This window comes from Polypterus senegalus, chromosome 17 (genome assembly GCF_016835505.1).
Source record: "Polypterus senegalus isolate Bchr_013 chromosome 17, ASM1683550v1, whole genome shotgun sequence".
Taxonomy (NCBI): Eukaryota; Metazoa; Chordata; class Cladistia; order Polypteriformes; family Polypteridae; genus Polypterus; species Polypterus senegalus.
Genome location: NC_053170.1, coordinates 18,680,048 through 18,703,159, shown reverse-complemented (window position 1 = coordinate 18,703,159; position 23,112 = coordinate 18,680,048). Strand labels below are relative to the sequence as shown.

The following is a 23,112-nucleotide window of genomic DNA, read 5'->3' as shown; positions in this document are numbered from 1 at the left end:
AATAAGGAGAATTTGCTACCTCCATACTGAGAGTGACGAGGGCATTATTAAAACAAATCCTCCTTGTGCGATATAATGTGATATAATATGTGGTGGTGTGGAAGATACTGCTACTGTCTCACAGATCCAGTATCCTGAGTTCAAATCCTGCTCCCAGACATTATGTGGAGTTTGCAGATTTTCCCACTGACTGTGGGGCTTTCCCTTTGAATGCTTAAGCTTTCCTCCCACATTCCAAAGATATGCATGTTAGGTTGACTGACAATTAAAAAATGGCCCCGTGAGGGACTGGTGGGGTGTACAGAGTTAGTTACTTCCTTGTGTCCAGTGCTGCTGAATTGGATTAACGGGATTTGAGGATGTTATGATTTGTTATAATATAAAGAATGATTTCCTCCCAAACTCAAAGATTCAAGGATTTCTTTTCTTGATCGAGATAAATGCATGCTTCTCAGAAGTGTTCACCTTTTTAGATTTATCAGAAGAATGACAATTTCAGATATCTGTATAATTCTCTGTTTTGCTGTTGACAGTCTGGTCTCTTTGTGCATTCCGGTTATTCTGGGGTGTGCGTTTCCCGTGATAGAGTACTGAGGAAACGGAAGAGGATTTCTTGTTACTGAGTGATGGTTGTGTGCGTTCAGCATGACAAAGTCTATATTACAATGGCTTTGTGGTGTGGTGTTGCTGGAAAATCTGCTGTAAAGTCTAACATTATAATCTGGTTTAAAGTGTCATTGTGTATATGAATAACAGCTTAAAAAGTTTTTCGTCACCTATTTACGCAGCTTTTTTTTTCAAATGACACTTCCTCGGATATTTGTGCAATATAACTTTTTTTTCAAATGAAGCAAGTCTCTGATGCTGAGAACAGATTTTTTTTTTCTACTTAGAGATTTGATTGAACTTGAGGAAAATGACTTCTCTTTATCACATACAGTAGTTTCTCAAATCAGACAGGGACAGACTGTCACTCTAAGTATGGTCATTTTCAATCAATAGGAGTAAGCTTTGTAATTAAATTAAATAAGTCAACTGCAGATAGATGATAATGAATTTCCAGTCAGAACTTTTGCTTCCACATATCAGGCAGGAAACCAAAAACTGCAACAAAACATTATGTTTAGAGAATGCATTATATTGGTATTGAAGCAAACAGATTCTTAGTTTGTGTCTTACAGTTCATTAAGGTGCTGTACGTACCAGATACTGAGTCTTTAATCTGATGTATTATACATTATTGTTATAATGGCCCACCAGTTGTAATGAATGATTTTTTTCAAAAATACAGGCCAAAGGTAACCCTTTTTAAAGGAGAAATCTATTCTGTCTTTTACATAACAGTATGTTAGTCTCTAGTCCAGTTTCTTCAGTGAGTGCCATGTATTGTACAATCTCAGCACTAGGCAACAGAATATAGTGGCTTTCCTCCGCCAGGCAGCTGTCAATGTACTTAAGATGATGATGGCTGCTGGTCACATGGTGTCTCTCTTGGGGAAAGGGGGAGGGGGTATAGGGAAGCGTAGGGGGAGTGAGGGGAGGGGAGTTAAGGCAATGGGCCAGCTCAGAGCAAGAGAGAGCACACATATGCATTTCTTCAGAAAGGCTCTCCCTGCCTCGCTCTTCCTTTCGTAAGTGACTACCGTCACATGTGAAATGGGAATGGCTTGGATTTTCCTCTTACAGCAGTGACAACAAGCTTGCCATGCCTGATAAAATTACCCAAGACCCGGATTGAATTCATGGCTCTGGTAGGCAATGGATATTTTATTTATTTTTGATGTTCAGATATGCTTCTGGGATAAGCAGTTATATTTATGTGTATATGTATGTGTGTGTGTGTGTGTGTGTGTGAGAGAGAGAGAAGGCAGGAGATAACTGCCTTGTCAGTGTATTAGGGAAGGGTGTTGTCTCTCTCTCTCTCTCTCTCTGTCTCTCTCTCACTTAGATCATTTTGCTTTCATTAATACTGTGAACCTTCCTGGCGTGAATGCCATCTGCAGCAAAGCTCCCTCAGTTGTTTTTCCTTTATGTGACATAATCCAAATCTAAGTGAAATCTGTACCTATTCTGCAGGTACTGGAGGTACTTTCTGTATATGTCTTGAATATGTATTGTGTGTTTATGTCAATCTACTATATATATATATATATATATATATATATATATATATATATATATATATATATATATACTGTATATCTTATATTTTATATACTATATATAGGATAGTTGTAAGTAATGCCAAGTGAATAATTCAGTTTGAATATAGCAGGAAAAACATGTCATACAATCTTTCAAACAGATGTTTTTCTGTTGTCTCTTTGTCCAGTTGACTGTAAGCCCAATGTGGCACTGGTAGCCCCTGTTGTTTATAGAAGTACTGTGCCCATAATGTTATCACCTTGGACCACGCCCAGCTTCTTGTACTCTTGTAGTGTTTTTGAAACTGTATTGGCATATATTTTAAAGTACACAGTAGCAACCTTTATTACAACTGTCATATGTGCATGTTTGCAAAATATACCTTTGATAGTAGGGCTTCCAATAAAAAAAAAAAAACAGGGCCATCACAAGTATTGATGTAGTGTGTTATCTCATTGGGATCAGTTATTAAGAATAGTTATGGTGCGCAAATGATCATAAATGGTTGCTAAGCAGTACAGTATTGAGTATGATTTAATTATTATTCGTTATTGTCTCATAGATGTACAGTATGTTAGCAGTTTATCCCTGGTGCTTATTACTTGGCAGACTACAGCAGTTGTTGTTAAAGTGCTCAGTGATTACCTCCTTTCCAGGTACAACAGGTGTGATACATAATAATGTTTTGTGTTGATGATGGGAAACCAGAGTGTCTCCGAACTGGCAGCAGTGGCCTGATTTATGATGTACGAAGGCTATTTTCATTTTGTAAAGGTGGCACCTTTAAATAGAATAGATAAATAGATTTCCGTAATTATATGCTGATAAAGTGAATGAATGAAGTGTAATGAAACTTCATTCTTTGCCATACATAATGAACAAGCTGGTGATTCTAATACTATAGCATGATACTATTGTGCATGATGTGAGCAAATTTCATTTTGTAGTAATACTACTATGTGTACTTCTTATTTTGGGTTCATGGAAGTGTGTAACTGTGTGATATAAAGTTGCTACTTTCTGAGTCATTTGCTTCACGCAAGATCGTTGTGTATACTCATAATTCTGCTGAAGTCAACTATAAGACCTTTCCACTCTGAACTGACAGGAGTATTTGCGTCTATAGTGCAGTCCAATGTTTCTTGTCATGTGCTATAGCATTAGTACACTTCATCTGCACTAATATGTGAAAGGTCTTTGAACATTTGAAATTGTATAGGTTACAGATTTCATATTATAGATCACTTTGGTTTTGCCTGAATTAAAATTTAACATCAGACAGCTGCATGCAAGTACCAATGGACTATCTAGTTTAGCAAACTTGGAAATGTGTAATAGTGTGTAGTAAATTGGATTCTTTTTTAACTTGTGGTGTTATTGTTCTCTACAGACTAACCTTTGTCGGTGCTATTTTGGTAGATGGCATCAAAAATGTAGTGTGACAAAACTGAGGTATACTGTATATTGGTAGAACGTATGTTATATGAGGTTAAATGTAGTAGTAAGTGAATTATAATACATATGCCTTTTAACTGTATAGCAACATAAAGACATGTGGCATAAACGCTGCTTCTTTTAGTGCCATATACACCTTGCTGGAGGAGGCCGAAACACGATTGCATAAAATTTATGTTCTGACACATTGTGGCTCCATTCTTTACAGATGGCAAGATCCAGGAGTGAGGCGTGGTATAAAGCAGCTCCTTTCAGAAATTCTTTGTTTATATAATATAATTCAGCTCTACTTTCAGCACATTTATAGTATGAAATAGTGGGGTGTTGCAGAAATTCTTCACAATGTGCTCTCCAGATATCTTTCAGAGGGAGCAGCCGTTTATCTCCAGGAGACATGCCTTAAAATGGGGCAGAAAGATAGCTTGCTGAACACTTTCAAAAATATTTATTTGTGACAGTAGTTTGGCTATATATTTTCTTGTTGTTTACATGTGACTTAACTTTGCTTATTTTAACTTGACAAAATACAGTACATAAAAATGTTAAAAATAGGCCAGTGGAAATGCTGTTTCACCAAGCAGATCCTACTTATAATTTCCTTGAAAACATTTTGCAATCATGTTTACTATGAAAACCACTGTATAAAATAAAAATTGACTGATTGTATGCCAGTGTTATGGGATCAGAAGTCTCTCAGAACTTGTTTGTAGCTGGTCTATTTTGCATTAATCTCATTATTTATTTAATGTTATGTTTGTGATTATATGATTGTTCCCACATTTCACACATTTCAATTGTAACTGTTTTTGTGATATTTTCAATAACCTAATTTATGTCATTTTGTGTTATGACTTGTTGGTAAAAGTTGGTAAAGTATGAAAAAGCCTAATATTAACAATGAGTGATTTGTAAATTTACTTTAACATCTGTTTAAACAAAAGCAGTACAAAGATAATATATTTCATGTTTTACCTAATCAACTGCATTGTTTTTTGAAGATACATTTATTCTAAAATTGATATCTGCAAAACTTTTCAGAAAAGCTGAGAATGGGATTAATTTAGGACTAATAAAGATGTAATAAGGTGATGTAAACAGGTGAGGAAATCATATTATAGTATATAAGAAGCCTCCAAAAAAATGGGTTGAGGCTTGCCAATTTGCCAACAGATGTCTCAGAGACAAGAAAAATGTTCTCCAAAGAAAATCAGTAGAATCATGGGCATTTTGTCCTTTACAGAGCATAATATAATTAAAAGATTCAAGGAAACTGGCCAAATCTGGGCACAAAGGGCAAGCCTAAAAACCATTTCTAAATGATCTCCACCCTCTTAGATGTCACTGTCTTAAAACCATCATGCATCTGTAATGGATATCATCATATGCGCTCAGGAATACTTCAGTAAACCTTTGTCAGTCAATACCATCTGCCGCTGTATCCACAGATGCAACCTAAGGCTTTACTATGCAAAGCAGATGGTATACATCAACAATGTCCTGAAGTTTCGCCTACCTCTCTGTGCTCTGACTCATCTGAGATGGGAGGTAACACAGTGGAATCATGTTGTATGGACCAACAAGTCAAAATTTCAGGTAGTTTTTTAAAAGATCTGGTCCAAAAGACAAAAGGACTGTCCAGGCTGTTGTCAACGTTGGGTACAAAAGCTTGCATCTTTCATGGTATGGGGGGGTGTCAGTGCCCATGGCATAGTTAACTTGCACATCTGTGAGGTGGATCATTAATGCGAAAAAGTTATGTACAAATTTTCGAGCCACACGTGTCATGAAATGACAAACTCATCACAACAAAAAAGAGTTGGGGAATAACCCTGTATATTGTCCAGTGGACAAACGCAAAGAAAATGAATGAAAAAAGCGATCAATCAAGAAAGCAGTTGACACATGATAACAGAAAAATTGCCTTTATATACAGGAAAATTGGTGAAGGAAATGATATGGCAGGAGGTGATGTCATATCAAATGGACGGAAATGACGTCATCATCTGGACACCGGAAGTGTCGTTGTTATGGCGGCGACGGAAGTGATGTCATCAATGGATGCCCGGAAGAGATGTCATCTTCGGTTTCAGAAGTGATGTCATCAAAGTGTGACCAGAAAGTGACGTCATCTTCGGGAGTTGGAAGTGGCATCATTGTCAGGGGGGCTGGAAGTGACGTTCTGTGGCAGTGATGTTGGGCGGCCATCTTGGAAATCCGGAAGTGGGGGAATAAGACAGCTTATTTGTCTTCTTTTGGTCTGATGAAAAAGAGAGAGGGGGATTAGTACCATAAATCAACCCTTCATCTCGCGATGTTTCACTCACCTCAGGGCTTGTTGACTGCCTCCTAAGCACACGTGTGTGACACATGCTGCCATCCAGATGCCACCTTTTCCAGCGACTTTCTTGCATTTTCCAGCAGGACCATGCCACACTACATTCTACCCACATTTTAAGGGCATGTTTGTGTAATCAAAGTGTGCAGATACAGGATTAGCTTTGTGCGGTCTTGACCTGTCTCTGACTGAGAATGTGTGGTGCATTATGAAGTGCAAAATATAGCCATGAATGCTCCATGCAATTGCATAGCTGAAGTCCTGCATAATGGATGAATGGAGAAAAAATTCTGCTTGCTAATCTGAACCAACTTGGGTCTTCAGTGTCCAAACCATTAATAAGCATCATTAAAAGAAATTGTGATGTTACACAGTGACAAACACATGACTGTCCCAGCATTTCTAGAGTGTACACATGACTGTCCCAGCATTTCTAGAGTGTATCTTCCAAAAAGCAATTAACTTCACGGGTACAATGTCAAATAATGTGTTGTTGTGTTTTCAAATTAGTACGGGGGAATAGAATTTGCAAATCACTCTTTTTGCTTTGATTAGCATTTTCCATACTTTCCTCACTGTTTTTGAAATGGGGATGTAAAATATTATTTTTCTTCTGTTGATGCCCTTTTGCTTTTGGCCAATAATGCATTGATTGTACTGTATGTTTTGAAATGTGGGAGGAAACCACAGTAGAACGAAATAACTACATGCACACAGGGAGAATATGCAGACAGTCTACTGGAGAGGTAGCAGTAATAAGTAAATAGTACATTATTGTTTCAATGATATTAAACCATGACTCTTGTCATTTTAATATCAAATATTTGACAGAAAAATAAATGTGTATGTATCTATTGCATTTTTTTAATTTTTTAAGGATTAAGGGTGTCATTTTTTAAGGATTCCATACTCTGTCTCAGTGAAGTTTACTTGTAGATGCTGATTATGCGATGATCCAATATCAGTGGGAACATGCTTATGTCTTTCTTTAATAATAAGTCACCCATTAATCATAAGCGGTATGATTCTAGGGCGTTACATGGACACAGTTGTTACTAAAGAAGGTGCTATGTATTGTGGCATGGATACTGCACCTCAAGATGTAGTAAATGCTATGGGTTTTGCTGCTGCCTTGATTCTTCTCTGGAGAGATTTTTTTCCTAACATGGATAAAAACAAAAATGTTTGAGGAGAAAATAAATATTTTGGGTTTTTGTTTGATTTTTGTAAGATAATGTGCATACGTTTAGCACTAGCAGCACTTTAAAAATGTGATTAACTTATGTTGTCCACAAGCAATGAATATGTGGACATTTTGGTGCAGAAGGTTTAAAGGTGGTCCTCATTAATGTTTTGCATTGATTAGAAATTTTCTAGTAAACAAGATCCTTGCCACCAAGCACACTCTCTGTCTGTCTACAAGAAGAAAGACAAAGTGATACTGAATATGTGGACCATGTTTCATCTGAGAAATCAAGATAGGAAAGGGGCATCCACCATTAAGATATTATGGCCAAAGGAGTTAGGAAGTAGTTAAGTGACTGGCAAGGTCTTAGTCATTGCTTTTCAAAAGACACTAACTAATTTCAAGGACCTACGCCATTGATTGAAACACAGTGTACCAATATAGGAATCCTCCGCCTATTAGATTAGTTGTAGTATTTGCCAGGCAGTCAATGTTACTGGGCAAATGTTCAACCCTTTTGTTCTTTTTCACTCTGTAGAGTTCTAGCATACACTCCCTAACTGCTCCCTAACTGCATAAAGGTATAGTTTTTACTTTATTTGAATTGTATTATCAGGATTTTAATCTCATTACTTCCATAGGTATTTGGCATTATAATATTACTATCTATGCTGTTTTTGATATAAACATTAACAGTGCACCCTTTTCGTGTTCAAGTCAGGATATGGTGTATATACTGTATGCTATAGCTTTATGATGTTATTTGGGTTGAGAAATTGCATTCTGGCTTCTTTGCTACAAAAACACTTAGATTTTCCTTTGGTTTTCTTAAGTAATGTCCTTATAGATTAAAGGTTTACAGATACCATAATCAGAGTTAAGTTGCATCTTCATGCATATTGCATGTGTGCTCATGAGCTGAGCTTCTGGTCATTAACGTTTATCTACATATAGAGGTCAAAAGGATATTTTTGATTATTTATTAACAATTTAAAAACCTTTCCTCAGCACACTCAGTCATTGACAAGAGTTTGAGTAATATTTGATTAATTATTGCAGTTATTTCTTAAATACAGTTCAGTTATTTAATCATAAAGTAGAAATATATGAACACAATTATTTATTTTAATCTACTATTTGTTTTCTTATAATCTGCACATTGCATTTATTAACAAATTTCATGTGACCCTAAACTGCATAGCTGTGAGTCATTGGCTGTTTATCTTCCTTCAGGTCCTCAAGACACAGTGTTTGTCTTCTTTGATGCACTGCTGCTATTTCATGTTTGCGTAGGAATTTAAATTCTCAAGCTGTTCATATCAAATCTGTGAGTCCCGAGGTCTCACAATGGGGAGATTGTCTGAAGAAAGTAGGATGAATTTCTGAGGAGATTTGTGAGTGATAGACCATTTAGCTGACTCACTGTGATGTTGACCTTTCCAAAGAAGGAAGGAGAGTGGGACAGAAGAAGATTATATATATATATATACAGTGGTGTGAAAAACTATTTGCCCCCATCCTGATTTCTTATTCTTCTGCATGTTTGTCACACAAAATGTTTCTGATTATCAAACACATTTAACCATTAGTCAAATATAACACAAGTAAACACAAAATGCAGTTTTTAAATGATGGTTTTTATTATTTAGGGAGAAAAAAAAATCCAAACCTACATGGCCCTGTGTGAAAAAGTAATTGCCCCCTGAACCTAATAACTGGTTGGGCCACCCTTAGCAGCAAGAACTGCAATCAAGCGTTTGCGATAACTTGCAATGAGTCTTTTACAGCGCTCTGGAGGAATTTTGGCCCACTCATCTTTGCAGAATTGTTGTAATTCAGCTTTATTTGAGGGTTTTCTAGCATGAACCGCCTTTTTAAGGTCATGCCATAGCATCTCAATTGGATTCAGGTCAGGACTTTGACTAGGCCACTCCAAAGTCTTCATTTTGTTTTTCTTCAGCCATTCAGAGGTGGATTTGCTGGTGTGTTTTGGGTCATTGTCCTGTTGCAGCACCCAAGATCACTTCAGCTTGAGTTGACGAACAGATGGCCGGACATTCTCCTTCAGGATTTTTTGGTAGACAGTAGAATTCATGGTTCCATCTATCACAGCAAGCATTCCAGGTCCTGAAGCAGCAAAACAAACCCCAGACCATCTCACTACCACCACCATATTTTACTGTTGGTATGATGTTCTTTTTCTAAAATGCTGTGTTCCTTTTACACCAGATGTAACCGGACATTTGTCTTCCAAAAGTTCAACTTTTGTCTCATCAGTCCACAAGGTATTTTCCCAAAAGTCTTGGCAATCATTGAGATGTTTCTTAGCAAAATTGAGACGTGCCCTAATGTTCTTTTGCTTAACAGTGGTTTGCGTCTTGGAAATCTGCCATGCAGGCCGTTTTGCCCAGTCTCTTTCTTATGGTGGAGTCGTGAACACTGACCTTAATTGAGGCAAGTGAGGCCTGCAGTTCTTTAGACGTTGTCCTGGGGTCTTTTGTGACCTCTCGGATTAGTCGTCTCTTCGCTCTTGGGGTAATTTTGGTCAGCCGGCCACTCCTGGGATGGTTCACCACTGTTCCATGTTTTTGCCATTTGTGGATAATGGCTCTCACTGTGGTTCGCTGGAGTCCCAAAGCTTTAGAAATGGCTTTATAACCTTTACCAGACTGATAGATCTCAATTACTTCTGTTCTCATTTGTTCCTGAATTTCTTTGGCTCTTGGCATGATGTCTAGCTTTTGAGGTGCTTTTGGTCTACTTCTCTGTGTCAGGCAGCTCCTATTGAAGTGATTTCTTGATTGAAACAGGTGTGGCAGTAATCAGGCCTGGGGGGGGCTACGGAAATTGAACTCAGGTGTGATACACCACAGTTAGGTGATTTTTGAACAAGGGGGCAATTACTTTTTCACACAGGGCCATGTAGGTTTGGATTTTTTTTTCTCCCTAAATAATAAAAACCATCATTTAAAAACTGCATTTTGTGTTTACTTGTGTTATATTTGACTAATGGTTAAATGTGTTTGATGATCAGAAACATTTTGTGTGACAAACATGCAAAAGAATAAGAAATCAGGAAGGGGCAAATAGTTTTCATACCACTGTATATATATATATATATATATATATATATATATATATATATATATATATATATATATATATATATATATATATAAACATTTTTAATAAAATACATAAGACTTTTATATACTTCATGAAGTTTTATTTCATTTTGTGGGATAATATTAGAGTTAATATTAGAGTGGTTTCATTTTATAGTAGCATTCACATATAGAAAATTAAGTTTTGAGTTTTATCTGCAATGTGAATCGACCAATCCTTTGCATTTTAATTAAGCCATTCTGTATTTAAATTGGATTTTTCAGTTAGCTTCTTATAGGTTTATGTTATGGCAGCATGTCATAGGCCAGGGACGAATACTTTTCAATATTTAACTTGGAATGTTTGCTGCTAGTTCATTTGTAACAAGAGCCCAAATTGTATGGTCATTCAAAAAGTGTATGTTTGGATCAAGAATATAATGTCCTTTAGCAAAGCCATGATACAGTATTGCCTTATGGCTTAGAGACTTATTGAATAACCTGTGATCTTGGTAGTCATCTGGTAACATTAAGTGAATGACATCTTCCTGATAGGAGAATTTGAGCTTGAAGTGGAAAGCAGATTGATGACTTCCCAGGGGTGTTGAACAGTGGCCAAGATAGAAGGGTAACTTCTTTAGCACTAAAAGGGAAAACAGTGGTTGTGTGAAAGGTGGGAAGCTGCACTCCCAGTACTTCAGTAAATAACTCTTGGAGTAAAGTTAATGTAGACAGGTAATGTTTTTTTTTTTCCAATGCAGGCAATTTATGTCTTGTGGACCCTGTCTTTGAATCATTAGTTTAACGCCTTCCCTTCTGTATATTTCCAGAACTGGATTTTTTATAGGATTTCAAATGGCTTCAAGGGTTGCGCTAAGACTGCATTTTAGGACTCATGCAGCTTAAAACTGTTACATTATCAGTATGCTGCTGCTGGAGTATGTGAATTTCCCCTTGGGATTAATAAAGTATCTATCTATCTATCTATCTATCTATCTATCTATCTATCTATCTATCTATCTATCTAGTGCCTTTCATATCTATCTATCTATCTATCTATCTATCTATCTATCTATCTATCTATCTATCTATCTATCTATCTATCTATCTATCTATCATTAAGTGTGGTATATACAGGATAAGTTCAAAAGTTGTAAACACATTTAAATACAATCACTGTTCAGATAAAAATGGTCCTAAATAACAGAGTGAATGATTGTTTTTCCATTCCTATATTATAAGCTCAATGTGTGACCCAACAGATATCAACTCGATAATCCATTTTCTGCTTCACTATCTGCAGTAAACTTTTGTCAATAGCAGGAGAGATACCCTCCTGCTATTGACTAGAAAAATGTTAAAAAATATGAATAATTGAATAATTATAGGTAGTTTGTAATAAAGTGTTAGATTTGCTCAGAACATTTTGATTAATCTTTTGCATTTCACATATTAGTTTTCAAATATTGGAAGTTTTGCTTCAGAATATTTTTAAAGGGACAAAAACTATTATACTCTGAACAACTGCTGGTTTTTCATTTACAAGGACTAAAATATGAATTGTGGCATGCTGGGGACATTTTTGTTGCTTATTTACAAAGTAATTACTATACTAATCACACTTGTTAGTTCTTGAATATTATGAATGGTTCTCAGGGTTGGTATTATTAGATTTTTGGTTGTAAGGTTTTATCTCCCTCATGTGGCTGATGGTGGGTAACACTATGATCATTGTTTTCTTCATTAATGTGTGTTAACATTGGTATGAAGCCAGGAAACATGATTTACATCGTAAAACGTTTTTTCATTTTCATTGTAGGACTTGATTCCTTTTGTATACAGCTTCTTAATTCTAATTCTATTTTGTTAAAACTTTAACTTTCTCTTGCTTAGTAACTTATACAAGTGCACATTTTGTAGTAAATGAATTGAATCATCAGTTTACCTTAAATTTGGAGTGTGTGAAATAGAGTTTGATTTGGCATTCAAGGGATTTAAAACTTGGCTGTTGATCATGAAAAGCAGATGAATGAAACTTGACTATTGCCGAGGACTGAGGCAGGAAACACAGACTTAACTAAGATAATCTTCTTCTCCATCCTTACATTAGGTACAATACAATTTTAAAGTCTGCTACTGTGATAATTTTGTATAATTTTCATTGTATAATATTAAGATATAAGTTAAATACAATTTATTTACTCTGCTGTACATAGAACATAATAATGACTCATTATTTAAGCAACACTTCTTCAAATATAACACATGAGAAACAATAGAACAATATTGGGATAACAATAATCATAATGTGGTATTTTGTAAGTCACAGACCAGATAGTACCACTGAATATTGAAAGAGCATAGGTCATCAAAATTTTCATTTATTTAATTTATTAATTTTCCAAAACTGCTTGGTTCAGTTCAGAGTTAAAGAGGAGCCAGAGAATTTTCTATCTGCCCTGGGTGAATAGTGAGAATCAACCTTGGATGAAACTCATTTAGCCACAGGGCACACTAATGCACATACCAACAGTCACTCACATTGGGCTAATTTAATGTTGAAAATCAGAGTACAATCGAGTCTTCTTTGGGATGGAGAATATCAGGCAGACAGAATGAGAACGCGAACTCCACTCTAATAGTGCCCTGAATATTTCTGAATCTAGGATTATGTAGCAGTGCTCCATCGTGAGAGAAGCCAGTGAACACAGACTCAACATTTGCCCTCTGACATCACCCAGTGGGAGGCATGTTAGATATGCCAACTGGGAGGAGTCTAAGGGCCTGCTGAATGACTGTAACTGTCTGACGGTGTAGGGATGCCTGGAGATCCTCCACAGTGAACTGGGCTCCTTTACTAAACAATATTTTAAATTAAATAAGTAAATTAAAGTTCAACAAAAATTTAATTATTTTCATATATGGCAACTATAAATTGGCTTTGTGGAAGTGACTTTTGTGGATGTGAGAGTGCCTTGTGTTGGACTGGAATCCAATCCATGATTTTTGCTTATCTTGCACATCGTGCTACTAAGGTAGAGATTGGCTCCTCATATAATTCTGAATTGGATAAGCAAGATAGAAAATTGATGGATGGATGGATACCTTCAAATAAATTACAAAAAAATGAGTTTTATGCTTATTCTTATATGTAAAGACATTGAAACAATATCAAACACAATTATAGTGTGAATACGTTTTTCCACTAGCACAAAGAAAACAAAATAAAATTGTTTCTCTTACAGTCTTTATTTCAGTCACCACAACAGGTACTCAAGTTTTATTAGTTGCACAAATCTCATACCAAAAATGACTTCACTTTTCTATTGAATGTCTTTCATCTTGTTTGTAGGAATGTTTTTTTGGTGTAAGTATTGCAACTGACTGACAAAACTGAAATCTTGTATTTCACACAAACACCAGGACATATCAATATTGTTTAAATTTGAATTAACTATTGTGGTACATATAAGACTTTTTTATTTAGCATTTAAGCACATACAGGTGGCATGGTGGCGCAGTGGGTAGCGCTGCTGCCTCACAGTTAGGAGACCTGGGTTCGCTTCCCAGGTCCTCCCTGCATGGAGTCTGCATTTTCTCCCCGTGTCTGCGTGGGTTTCCTCCCACAGTCCAAAGACATGCAGGTTTGGTGCATTGGCGATTCTAAAATTGACCCTGGTGTGTGTGTGTGTGTGCCCTGCCCGGGGTTTGTTTCCTGCCTTGTGCCCTGTGTTGGCTGGGATTGGCTCCAGCAGACCCCCGTGACCCTGTGTTAGGATATAGCAGGTTGGATAATGGATGGATGGATTTATCTTGTTTAACTATACTATTTGTGGTAAACGGTTATAATATGTAAATAACTAACAAAATCACTATTCTAAAAAAAGACCTAAATGCAAGAAAATGACATTAATATAAGCATTTCAGAGAAAAATGTTTAATCGTTTAAACTTTTTTTCTGTAAGAACTAAATATAGAATGAAATTTCCATCATTCAGTAGTAATCCTGAGTGATGAAACTGTACCACTTGTAGTAATTTCTTATACTTCCTACCATCCTCCATTAAATATTACAAGTGTATCCAATCAAGTCCATTAGAATGCGGAAAAGTTGATACTCAGCATTATGTAGCTTTTTGCCATTCAGTATGTTGCTGGGAAATACTGTAACAACACCTGCAACTGTGAAGGAATAGATAGTTAAGGGAAAGATATGTTTGTCATGCACATCGGGTGACACATTTACAGCCTGTGGTGCAATATTCCTATTATATACAGGGGGTCCTCGGATTACAATGTCTCGACATACAACGTTTCGATTTTACAACACTCACTCCCATGAAAACTTAAAAAAATTGAGACATGAGAAGGAATAAAGATAAGGATTTTTTTACACTCATTTTTTCTGTTACTACAGTACAGTACAGTATATTTATGTCCTCTTCCTTTTTCTGTGGCTTAGTTGTGTTTTTATGTTAAGATAGGTAAGTGACTTAGGCTAGGGTGTGATTCGACTTACACCAAAATTAGGGTTACATCACTGTTGTAGGAACGGAACCGTGTCATAACCCGAGGACCCCCTGTAAGCAGAAATAACACAGAAATTTTTGCATAAAAATAATTCCATTACATGCTCACAAAAAAAAAGCTTTTTTTTTCTTTTTTCAAACCTACAACTAGCCTTATTATTTTAAACTAGCCAACACGCCGCATAATCAGGCCGCTTTTTAAATGATTTTTAAGCACAGAGGAAAAAAGAAACATTTGAAAAATTCGTAATTTAATAAACCACCAAGAAAAGTAACATTGCAACAATGCACGTACTGGGAATTTCTCGATCGTGGGGAACAATTGGAAGCCACAGTCTCCATCACGAATGGGGTTCAACGGCTTACCCGCCTCCCCGCGCCGGGTAGACACATGTTGATCCATTCAGTGTAGCGCGCGTGCAGTACCGGACATACAAGTGCATCACAGACCTGTTAATGCTCAATCTCACGTGGCTGAAAGCCACTTGTCCCTCTAAGAATTTGGATGCCGACCGCTGTTGGGTCGTGTAACTATTTAGCAGGCGGGAGTCTCATTCGTTTTCGGAAATAACCAGCCAAATTGCTCCACCAACTAAGAACTGCCATGCACCACCACCCACAGAATTGAGAAAGAGCTATCACTCTGTCAATCCTGTCCGTGTCCGGGCCGGGTGAGGTTTCCTGTGTTGAGTCAAATGAAGCGAAAGGCTCCACACCTGGTGGTGCCCTTCCGTCAATTCCTTTAAGTTTCAGCTTTGTAACCATACTCTCCCCTGAACCCAAAGACTTTGGTTACCCGGTTGGCTGCCGGGGTCATGGGAATGACTTCGCCGGATCGCCTGTTGCAGGGCCTGCATTGGTGAAGCAGGTGAGGCGGTAATGAAACAGAGGCACAGGGCTTATTGGTTTTTAAAGACTGCTTCCTTCATTGGGTTTTAACCAATGCACGGAACGAACCAACACACAATTGTCTGTGCGGCGCTCAGGGTGGAATGTAAGGAGAGGAGAAGGACATCCACTCCGCTCCCTCCGTCATGCTAGTCTGCTGATTTCTCGTTCAGTATACACTGCCTGCTCATGTGCCCACCTCCAACTCGTCACTCGAGTCGTTGTCGTCTTTGTACAGTCCAGATGCACCTGTGACTCACGTAGACTTTTCATTGCTCTGTGCGGTTTTGGCTGCCTTTCTATATATAATCCACCAAGACACCCGACCACGGTGGGAGGGGGGTGTCTACAAAGTGCAGGAGTATCTAAGAAGACGCATGTTTGTCGCGGATGCGAATTGCTGTATGTAGCGTGTAAAACAGTTTGCTATAGTGCACGCGGTCGTGCGTCGTAACCGAAAACTCGTTTTTTAAAGACTGCTCACTTCATTGTGTTTTAATATCTGTTGTAAAGGAACATTTTAAGGATCCCATGGGATACCCCTCGCAAACAGTTTTACACGCCGCATATGGCGATTCACCTCCGAGAAACATGCCTCTATTAACAGTCAACGGGGGTCGGAGCTGCATGTGACCTCTACGACAGACGAATATAAATGACACCGGTCCGAGTTGGTGGGCGTGGCTCTGTGAGTTGTCGTCGTATCCAATGGTCTTGGGGTTGGTGGGCGTGGCTCCTTCCTGCGTGCGCCATAGGTGTCTCACTTGTCGGCGGCTTAGAGAATCCACACCCCTTCCGGCGTGCTTTCCATGGTTGTCTTGCCTTAGTGAATTATATATATATAGATTATAAGCATAACAAATAGGGAAAATTGGGAACCCAGTATTGCTTCCAGTATATTTATGTGTGTTTTCTATTCTAATCTACACTGTGTTCTGAATTTGACTTTTCTTTCCAGGTTTGTGTGCATGGTGCACTGTCTGAGTAATAGTCAACACAGGGTAATCTCCAAGTCTGCATCCATTTACTCTGTTATGAGATCCAGTAACTGTGCCACTCCAAATTATACAGTATATTAAGTGTCTTTGAACACTGAACATTTGAACATTGGAGAGCTAGAACTGACTATATAACTTCCTGCCTTAGGGCTGCTCGGTGGTGTAATGGTAGCGCTGCTGCCTCGCAGTAAGGAGACCGGGATTTGCATCCTGGGTCCTTCCTCTGTGGAGTTTTCATGTTCTCCCTGTGTCCGCATGGGTTTCCTCCCACAGTCCAAAGACATGCAGGTTAGGTGCATTGGTGATCCTAAATTGGCTTGGGTGTGTGTGTGTGTTCCCTCTGCAATGGACTGGCACCACCATATTATTTTCTACAGTACTAAACACTGGTTCTGCTACCTTACTTTTAGAACAGAAATGTGGAACACATATGTGTAAACTGTATAAACTTGTGCGCGAATTTAATAAAAATATTGTTAACATACACTCGATTTTCTCATTACAGTGTTCAGCTAAATTTTTGCAAGATAACACGCGGGCTTTAGCAAAATATAACGATAAAATCTATTAAAAATGTGCAATTCATAATTCATGACAATACCACGACAGTGCAAAATGCGATGCGGTGTCATGCCGAAATTAGCAGAGCCTCTTCTAGAAAAGTACCCAAATTATAAGTATACTCTGAGTCTCGATATGCAGGATGTCATAGTCATAACTCACGTTGATGTCATGTCAGCCGGTTACCATTAGCGATACATGTTTTTGTGCATTAATATTTGGACTATGGAATGTTTTCAAAGATGTACATGTACAGAATTTGACCATGAAGAGGGATTTTAAAAGGGTGTCTCTTTGAAGCATCTCAAATATATATATACTGGAGAATATAACTTAAAAATCCGCTTGAATGGGACACGTGGTACTCAAAAGGATGGTATAAAGTGCAAAAGGATGTGGCATCCTCTGTAGTTGTAATGTTACAGAAACTGGAGGTGATCCAAACTATCTGGAGTCCTCCTAGCACCTCAAAGTATTTCATTACAATGCAAGTATCTGCCACCAGTACAGTATGTAGTCATGAAACAGTCCACTTTAGTTTTTTATGGCACAGGCATCTTTTTGAAGAAGATGGGGAACCACAGAGTGTTTTGTTGAGATATTATAGATATACAGTGATCCCTTGCTATATCGTGATTCGACTTTAGCGGCTTCACTCCATCGCAGATTTTAAATGTAAGCATATCTAAATATATATCACAGATTTTTAAGCTGGTTTTGGATTTCTGCGGACAATGGGTCTTTTAATTTATGGTACATGCTTCCTCAGTTTGTTTGCCCTGTTGATTTCATACAAGCGACGCTATTGGCGGATGGCTTAGAAGCTACCCAATCAGAGCATGTATTACATATTAACTAAAACTCCTCAATGATATAAGACATGCTTCCCGCGCGGTGCTCGATTGTTTGCTTTTCTATGTCTCTCTCACTCTCTCTGCCTGACGGAGGGGGTGTGAGCAGAGGGGCTGTTTGCACAGAGGCTGTTTGCTTAGAAGATACGGATTCTCCTCTAAAAAATGCCGCTTTATCGCGGTGCTTCAGCATACTTAAAAGCCCAAAAGCACGTATTGATTTTTTGATTGTTTGCTTTTCTCTCGCGCTCTCTCTCTCTCTCTCTCTGACATTCTCTGCTCCTGACACGCATTCCTTTAAAGAGAAGATATATCTGCATTCTTTTAATTGTGAGAAAGAACTGTCATCTCTGTCTTGTCATGGAGCACAGTTTAAACTTTTGACTAAAGGGTGTTATTTCATGTCTAGAGGGCTCTAATAATGTTAACAGTGTGGGAGAGTTTATAAGGGTTTAAAATATATAAAAATAACCATACAAACATATGGATTCTACTTCGCGGATTTTCATCTATCGCGGGGGGTTCTGGAACGCAACCCCCGTGATCGAGGAGGGATTACTGTAATTAAAAATGCCAGAAAGTTACTTGCTGTAAGGTTTTTAAAATTCATCCTGAAATTCTATCCAGACTGGATCCCTTATGACTGTTGACTTTTTAAAATATCTTCCTTACATCATCCACAAAAACACTGATGGATGAATCATATGGTGCTTTGGGCATATGCATAAAAAATTGAGATTGCAATCAAAGTGGGTATAGAAAACATCAAGTTGTCACTAGAGAAAAATGTAGATGCCATTTGATTAGGCCTTAGTATGTGATTCATAAGCATTTGTAAATCATGAAATACACAATTATAAAAAAAGTGTTTTATTATTATACTTTAAAATGCATAACATATAGTATTTTTGAACATTAGTTTTTTATTTTTGTTTTGGACGTTGTCATGTTATTAAAATACTTGCTTGAAATTTCCTTGTGTCCATCGCTTTTAGGTAATTTCTTCCAGATAAACATAACTTACCAACTGTTAAATAAATAACTGACTTCAGATAAAGGTACAGGTGAGAATGCAACGGACAGCTAGAAAATAGATAAGGCAGTAGGACTGAAAAGAATGCAAAGCATTCACCCTACTTTCAAAAACAGCAAAAAATAATGCAGGCTAGAAATGTTTTTTAAAGTGAAAGATCTGGTGGATATTCTTCCAGCAAGTTTGCATTATATTTGCTGTAACTGACAACCTCAGAAACATATAGCACTTTACACTAGGGTCACACATGAAAAAAAATAGATCCTGTTTATGAACAGTAAGTCCAGAGAATCTCAATGTTCACTCCATCTTCTAACCAAGAGTTTTGTTTATCATTATTCTCAGATAGCAAAGAAATTTCTTCCAAGCAGTTAGGCATTACTAGTGACATCTCAATCTGTGATGTGTATTAGCCTGATATAAGTTGCTAATAGAACCATTCTCAAGGGTAGATGGGAAGGAAGTGAAAAATTAAGAGAGGATTTGAATTTCAGAAGAATCCCCTGGGGAGGCGATGGTGTTTTATCATATCATTTAAAATGTCTCAATGGGTAGGCACAGTGGTGAATTGGTAGCATTGCTGCCTCACAGGAAGGAGACCAAGGTTTTGTGTCCTTGGTGCTGCCTGTGTGGAGTTTGCACATTGTCCCCATGTTGGTGCAACGTTCCTCTTAGACTGCTTTGGTTTCTGCCCACAGTCCAAAGACATACATGTTAGATGAACTGGTATTCCGAACCTGGCCCCTTATGTGTGAATTTGTGTGTGTATTGTGGACTGGTGGCTTGTTCAGGTGTTGCTCCTGCATTGTACCTAAGGCTGACTGAGATAGGCTCTAGCTGCTCTGTGACACTGCCTTACGTAAGCAGGTTAGGAAGACTAATGGAACTTCTAACTGGCAGTGTGTAAATAATAAAAATTAGGTTATTGCTTAATGATTGCTGTATCTTTACAGATTATAGGGAGACTGCAAATGTGAAATTGTTGAAATTGGCTTTATACCAAAAGCACAGTTGTTAGCCGAGGCTAGACATAGCATCAGAGTGCTCAGCACCTAGCATGAAGAATTAGCCAGCTCACCTCTCCTTGAATTTTACTGCTCACTCATTAATTTGATATGTGTAATAGCAGCAGGCGGGAACCATGGTTTAATTTATTCTGAGTTCTGTGCATTAATATTATACTGTTACATAATCAAAAATGCCTTGTTTCTGATTTGCTTGTGTCCTGAGGGCCATGCACTTCATTACAAATCATCATCAAGCTTTTTTTGTTCAGCTGAATAACGCTGCTATCATCTTGCTTCACTGGATGAGCTTCATGGAAGTTTAGCATGGTCTTGGTGTGTGGATATGTCACAGCACGTGCAAGTGCACATGTTCCAGTCATTGGTATGCATTATGAATATTTATAGAACTACAGTTTTTTAATGAAAACAATATGTTTATATAAATTAATGTCAGTGACTGTTTGGCCTGTGTGATTATTTACATGGTGCATAAGTATTTGTAAAAAAATGTCAGCTGTTGATGTATGAGATAATATCCATAATGTGTTATTTAATATATCTTTATTTTATAATTATTATTGTGTAATATATATATACGTAATGTATTAAACCAAATTTGAACATCCTTTTGTTTCTAATATCTTTTAAAAATAGTATAGGCTCACAGGTTCAATTAATAACTTATTTTAAATAGCTTCTTTTGATTGTCACCCAGGTCACAACACAGAAACAGCCTTTGCTCATGTAGTCAACAATATTCTAATTTTCTCCATAATACTAATTTTATGATAATAATATTATCAGAGGTGCGGCACGGTGGCGCAGTAGTAGCGCTGCTGCCTTGCAGTTAGGAGACCCAGGTTTGCTTCCCAGGTCCTCCCTGCGTGGAGTTTGCATGTTCTCCCCATGTCTGCGTGGGTTACCTCCGGGTGCTCCGGTTTCCTCCCTCAGTCCAAACACATGCAGGTTAGGTGGATTGGCGATTCTAAATTACCCCGTGTGTGTGTGTGTGTGCCCTGCCCGGGGTTTGTTTTCTGCCTTGCGCCTTGTGTTGGCTGGGATTGGCTCCAGCAGACCCCCATGACCCTATAGTTAGGATATAGCAGGTTGGATGGTGGATGGATGGATATTATCAGCCTGTTAGATTTATTTTTTAAATTATTTATTTAAATTTTATTGATTTTATTGTAATCATTCCATTCAAATAGATCAATTTTTACAAAAAATAGGATTGAAAACAAATCAACCCCCACCCCTGAGAAAGAGAGCATGGGCAGCAGAATAAAACTTAAAGCTAGTAAAAATAAGTAAATTGATGAGTTTAATAAGCGAATAAAGATAAATGGAGAAGAAAAAGAAATGGGAAGAGAATCTGCTTCCTCGGTGCTTTAAGAGCTTAATCTAAAATGTTACTGATCAGATCCTGCCAGGTTTTGAAAAAGTTCTGCACAGATCCTCCTAGTGAGAATTTTGATTTGTTCCAATTTCAAATAATATAAAACATCAGTTACCCACTGACTTAAAAGAGGAGAGTTAGGATTCTTCCAGTTTAGCAAGTTAAGTGTACATGCCAATAGTGTAGTAAATGCGATCACATTTTGGTTTATCCTTCTCAACTTTAAGCCCATCTGGAAGAACACCAAACACAACTGTTAATAGGTTAGGAGAGATTGTGACACCAAGGCTGTCTGAAAAGCACTTAAATGTTTTTGTCCAGAATGATGTTAATTTGGTGCAGGCCCAAAACATGTGACCCAGTGAGGCTGGAACTTGATTGTAACGTTTGCAGGTTGGATCTTGCCCTGGAAACATTTTGGACAATTTTAAGCGAGACAGATGTGGTCGATATATTGAGATGGATAATTGTATGTTTTGCGCATATGGAGTTTGAATGAATTCTCTGCATTGCTACCTTCCACTCCTTTTCTGATATGTTGAGTGAGAGATCCTTTTCCCACTGCCCTCTTGGATCTTTGAAAGGGAGGGACTGTAAAATGATTTTATATATTGCAGAAATGCTGTCTGAGTCCTTGAAACTGAGCAATATTTTTTCCACCATAGAGGAAGGTGGGAGATGAGGAAAATCGGACAGGTTCTGTTTAACAAAGTTTCTAATTTGAAGATAGTGAAAAAAATGTGTTGCTGGAAAGTTACATTTGGAATGTAATTGTTCATAGGATGCAAAGATGTTGTCTATATAAAGACCTCTAAGCAAGTTAATCCCAAATGTTTTCCAGATATTAAAAACTGCATATGTTCGAGAGGGTTGAAAAAGGTGGTTCTCATGCAGAGGTGCCACAGATAAAAGATTGTGTATCTTAAAATGCTTCCTACATTGGTTCCATATTCTGAGTGAGTGAAGCACTATTGGGTTATTAGTATATTGGTGATAACTTGCATTTATTGGGGCACAAAGCATGGAATATAAAGAAGTACTGCAGGATTTTATTTCTATTGCAGACCAAGCTTGTGTATGTTCATCTATTTGTGTCCATGTCCAGGTTTTTATAGCTTGTATGTTTGCTGCCCAGTAATAAAACTGAAAGTTAGGTAGAGCCATGCCACCTTCTGCCTTAGGTCTTTGTAGGGTCGCTCTTTGGATACATGGATGTTTTAAGTTCCAAATAAATTAGGTTATGGTTGAATCTAATTGCTTAAAAAATGATTTATTGATGTATATTGGAAAGTCAGATTTAAGCACAATCTTGTACTCTTTCACCACACAATTCTTGAGAATCATGTTCAGGGCTGAGGCATTATTCTTACATGGTTTTAGCTTATGCTAAACAAAATTATTTTCTGGTTGCAGAGAAACATTATAATGGCATGCCATTGTTTTCTGTCTAAATGCTACTATTAACAGATATAGCATAAAATGTGATTTTTCACTTTCAGTCATGTGTAGACCACATTAAACAATACATATCAATTGTGAGCAGTGATGTTTTTCTGATTCTTTAATCACTTCATTCAACAAGTCAATACTTTGTTGTTAATCACTGACAAAAACAGAAGTTGTA

At 37.5% G+C, this 23,112-nt stretch overlaps 1 protein-coding gene across 1 annotated transcript in view; it reads left to right on the top strand.

The window, feature by feature from the left end:
* Positions 1–1,571: 1,571 nt before the first annotated feature.
* Positions 1,572–23,112, top strand: part of arhgap23b (Rho GTPase activating protein 23b) — a 146,722-nt gene continuing 125,181 nt past the window's right edge. Inside the window, exon 1 of the mRNA XM_039739274.1 lies at positions 1,572–1,751. Coding sequence (XP_039595208.1) covers positions 1,743–1,751 — 9 coding nt within the window. The 5' untranslated portion in view covers positions 1,572–1,742. The remainder of the gene's footprint in view (positions 1,752–23,112) is intronic.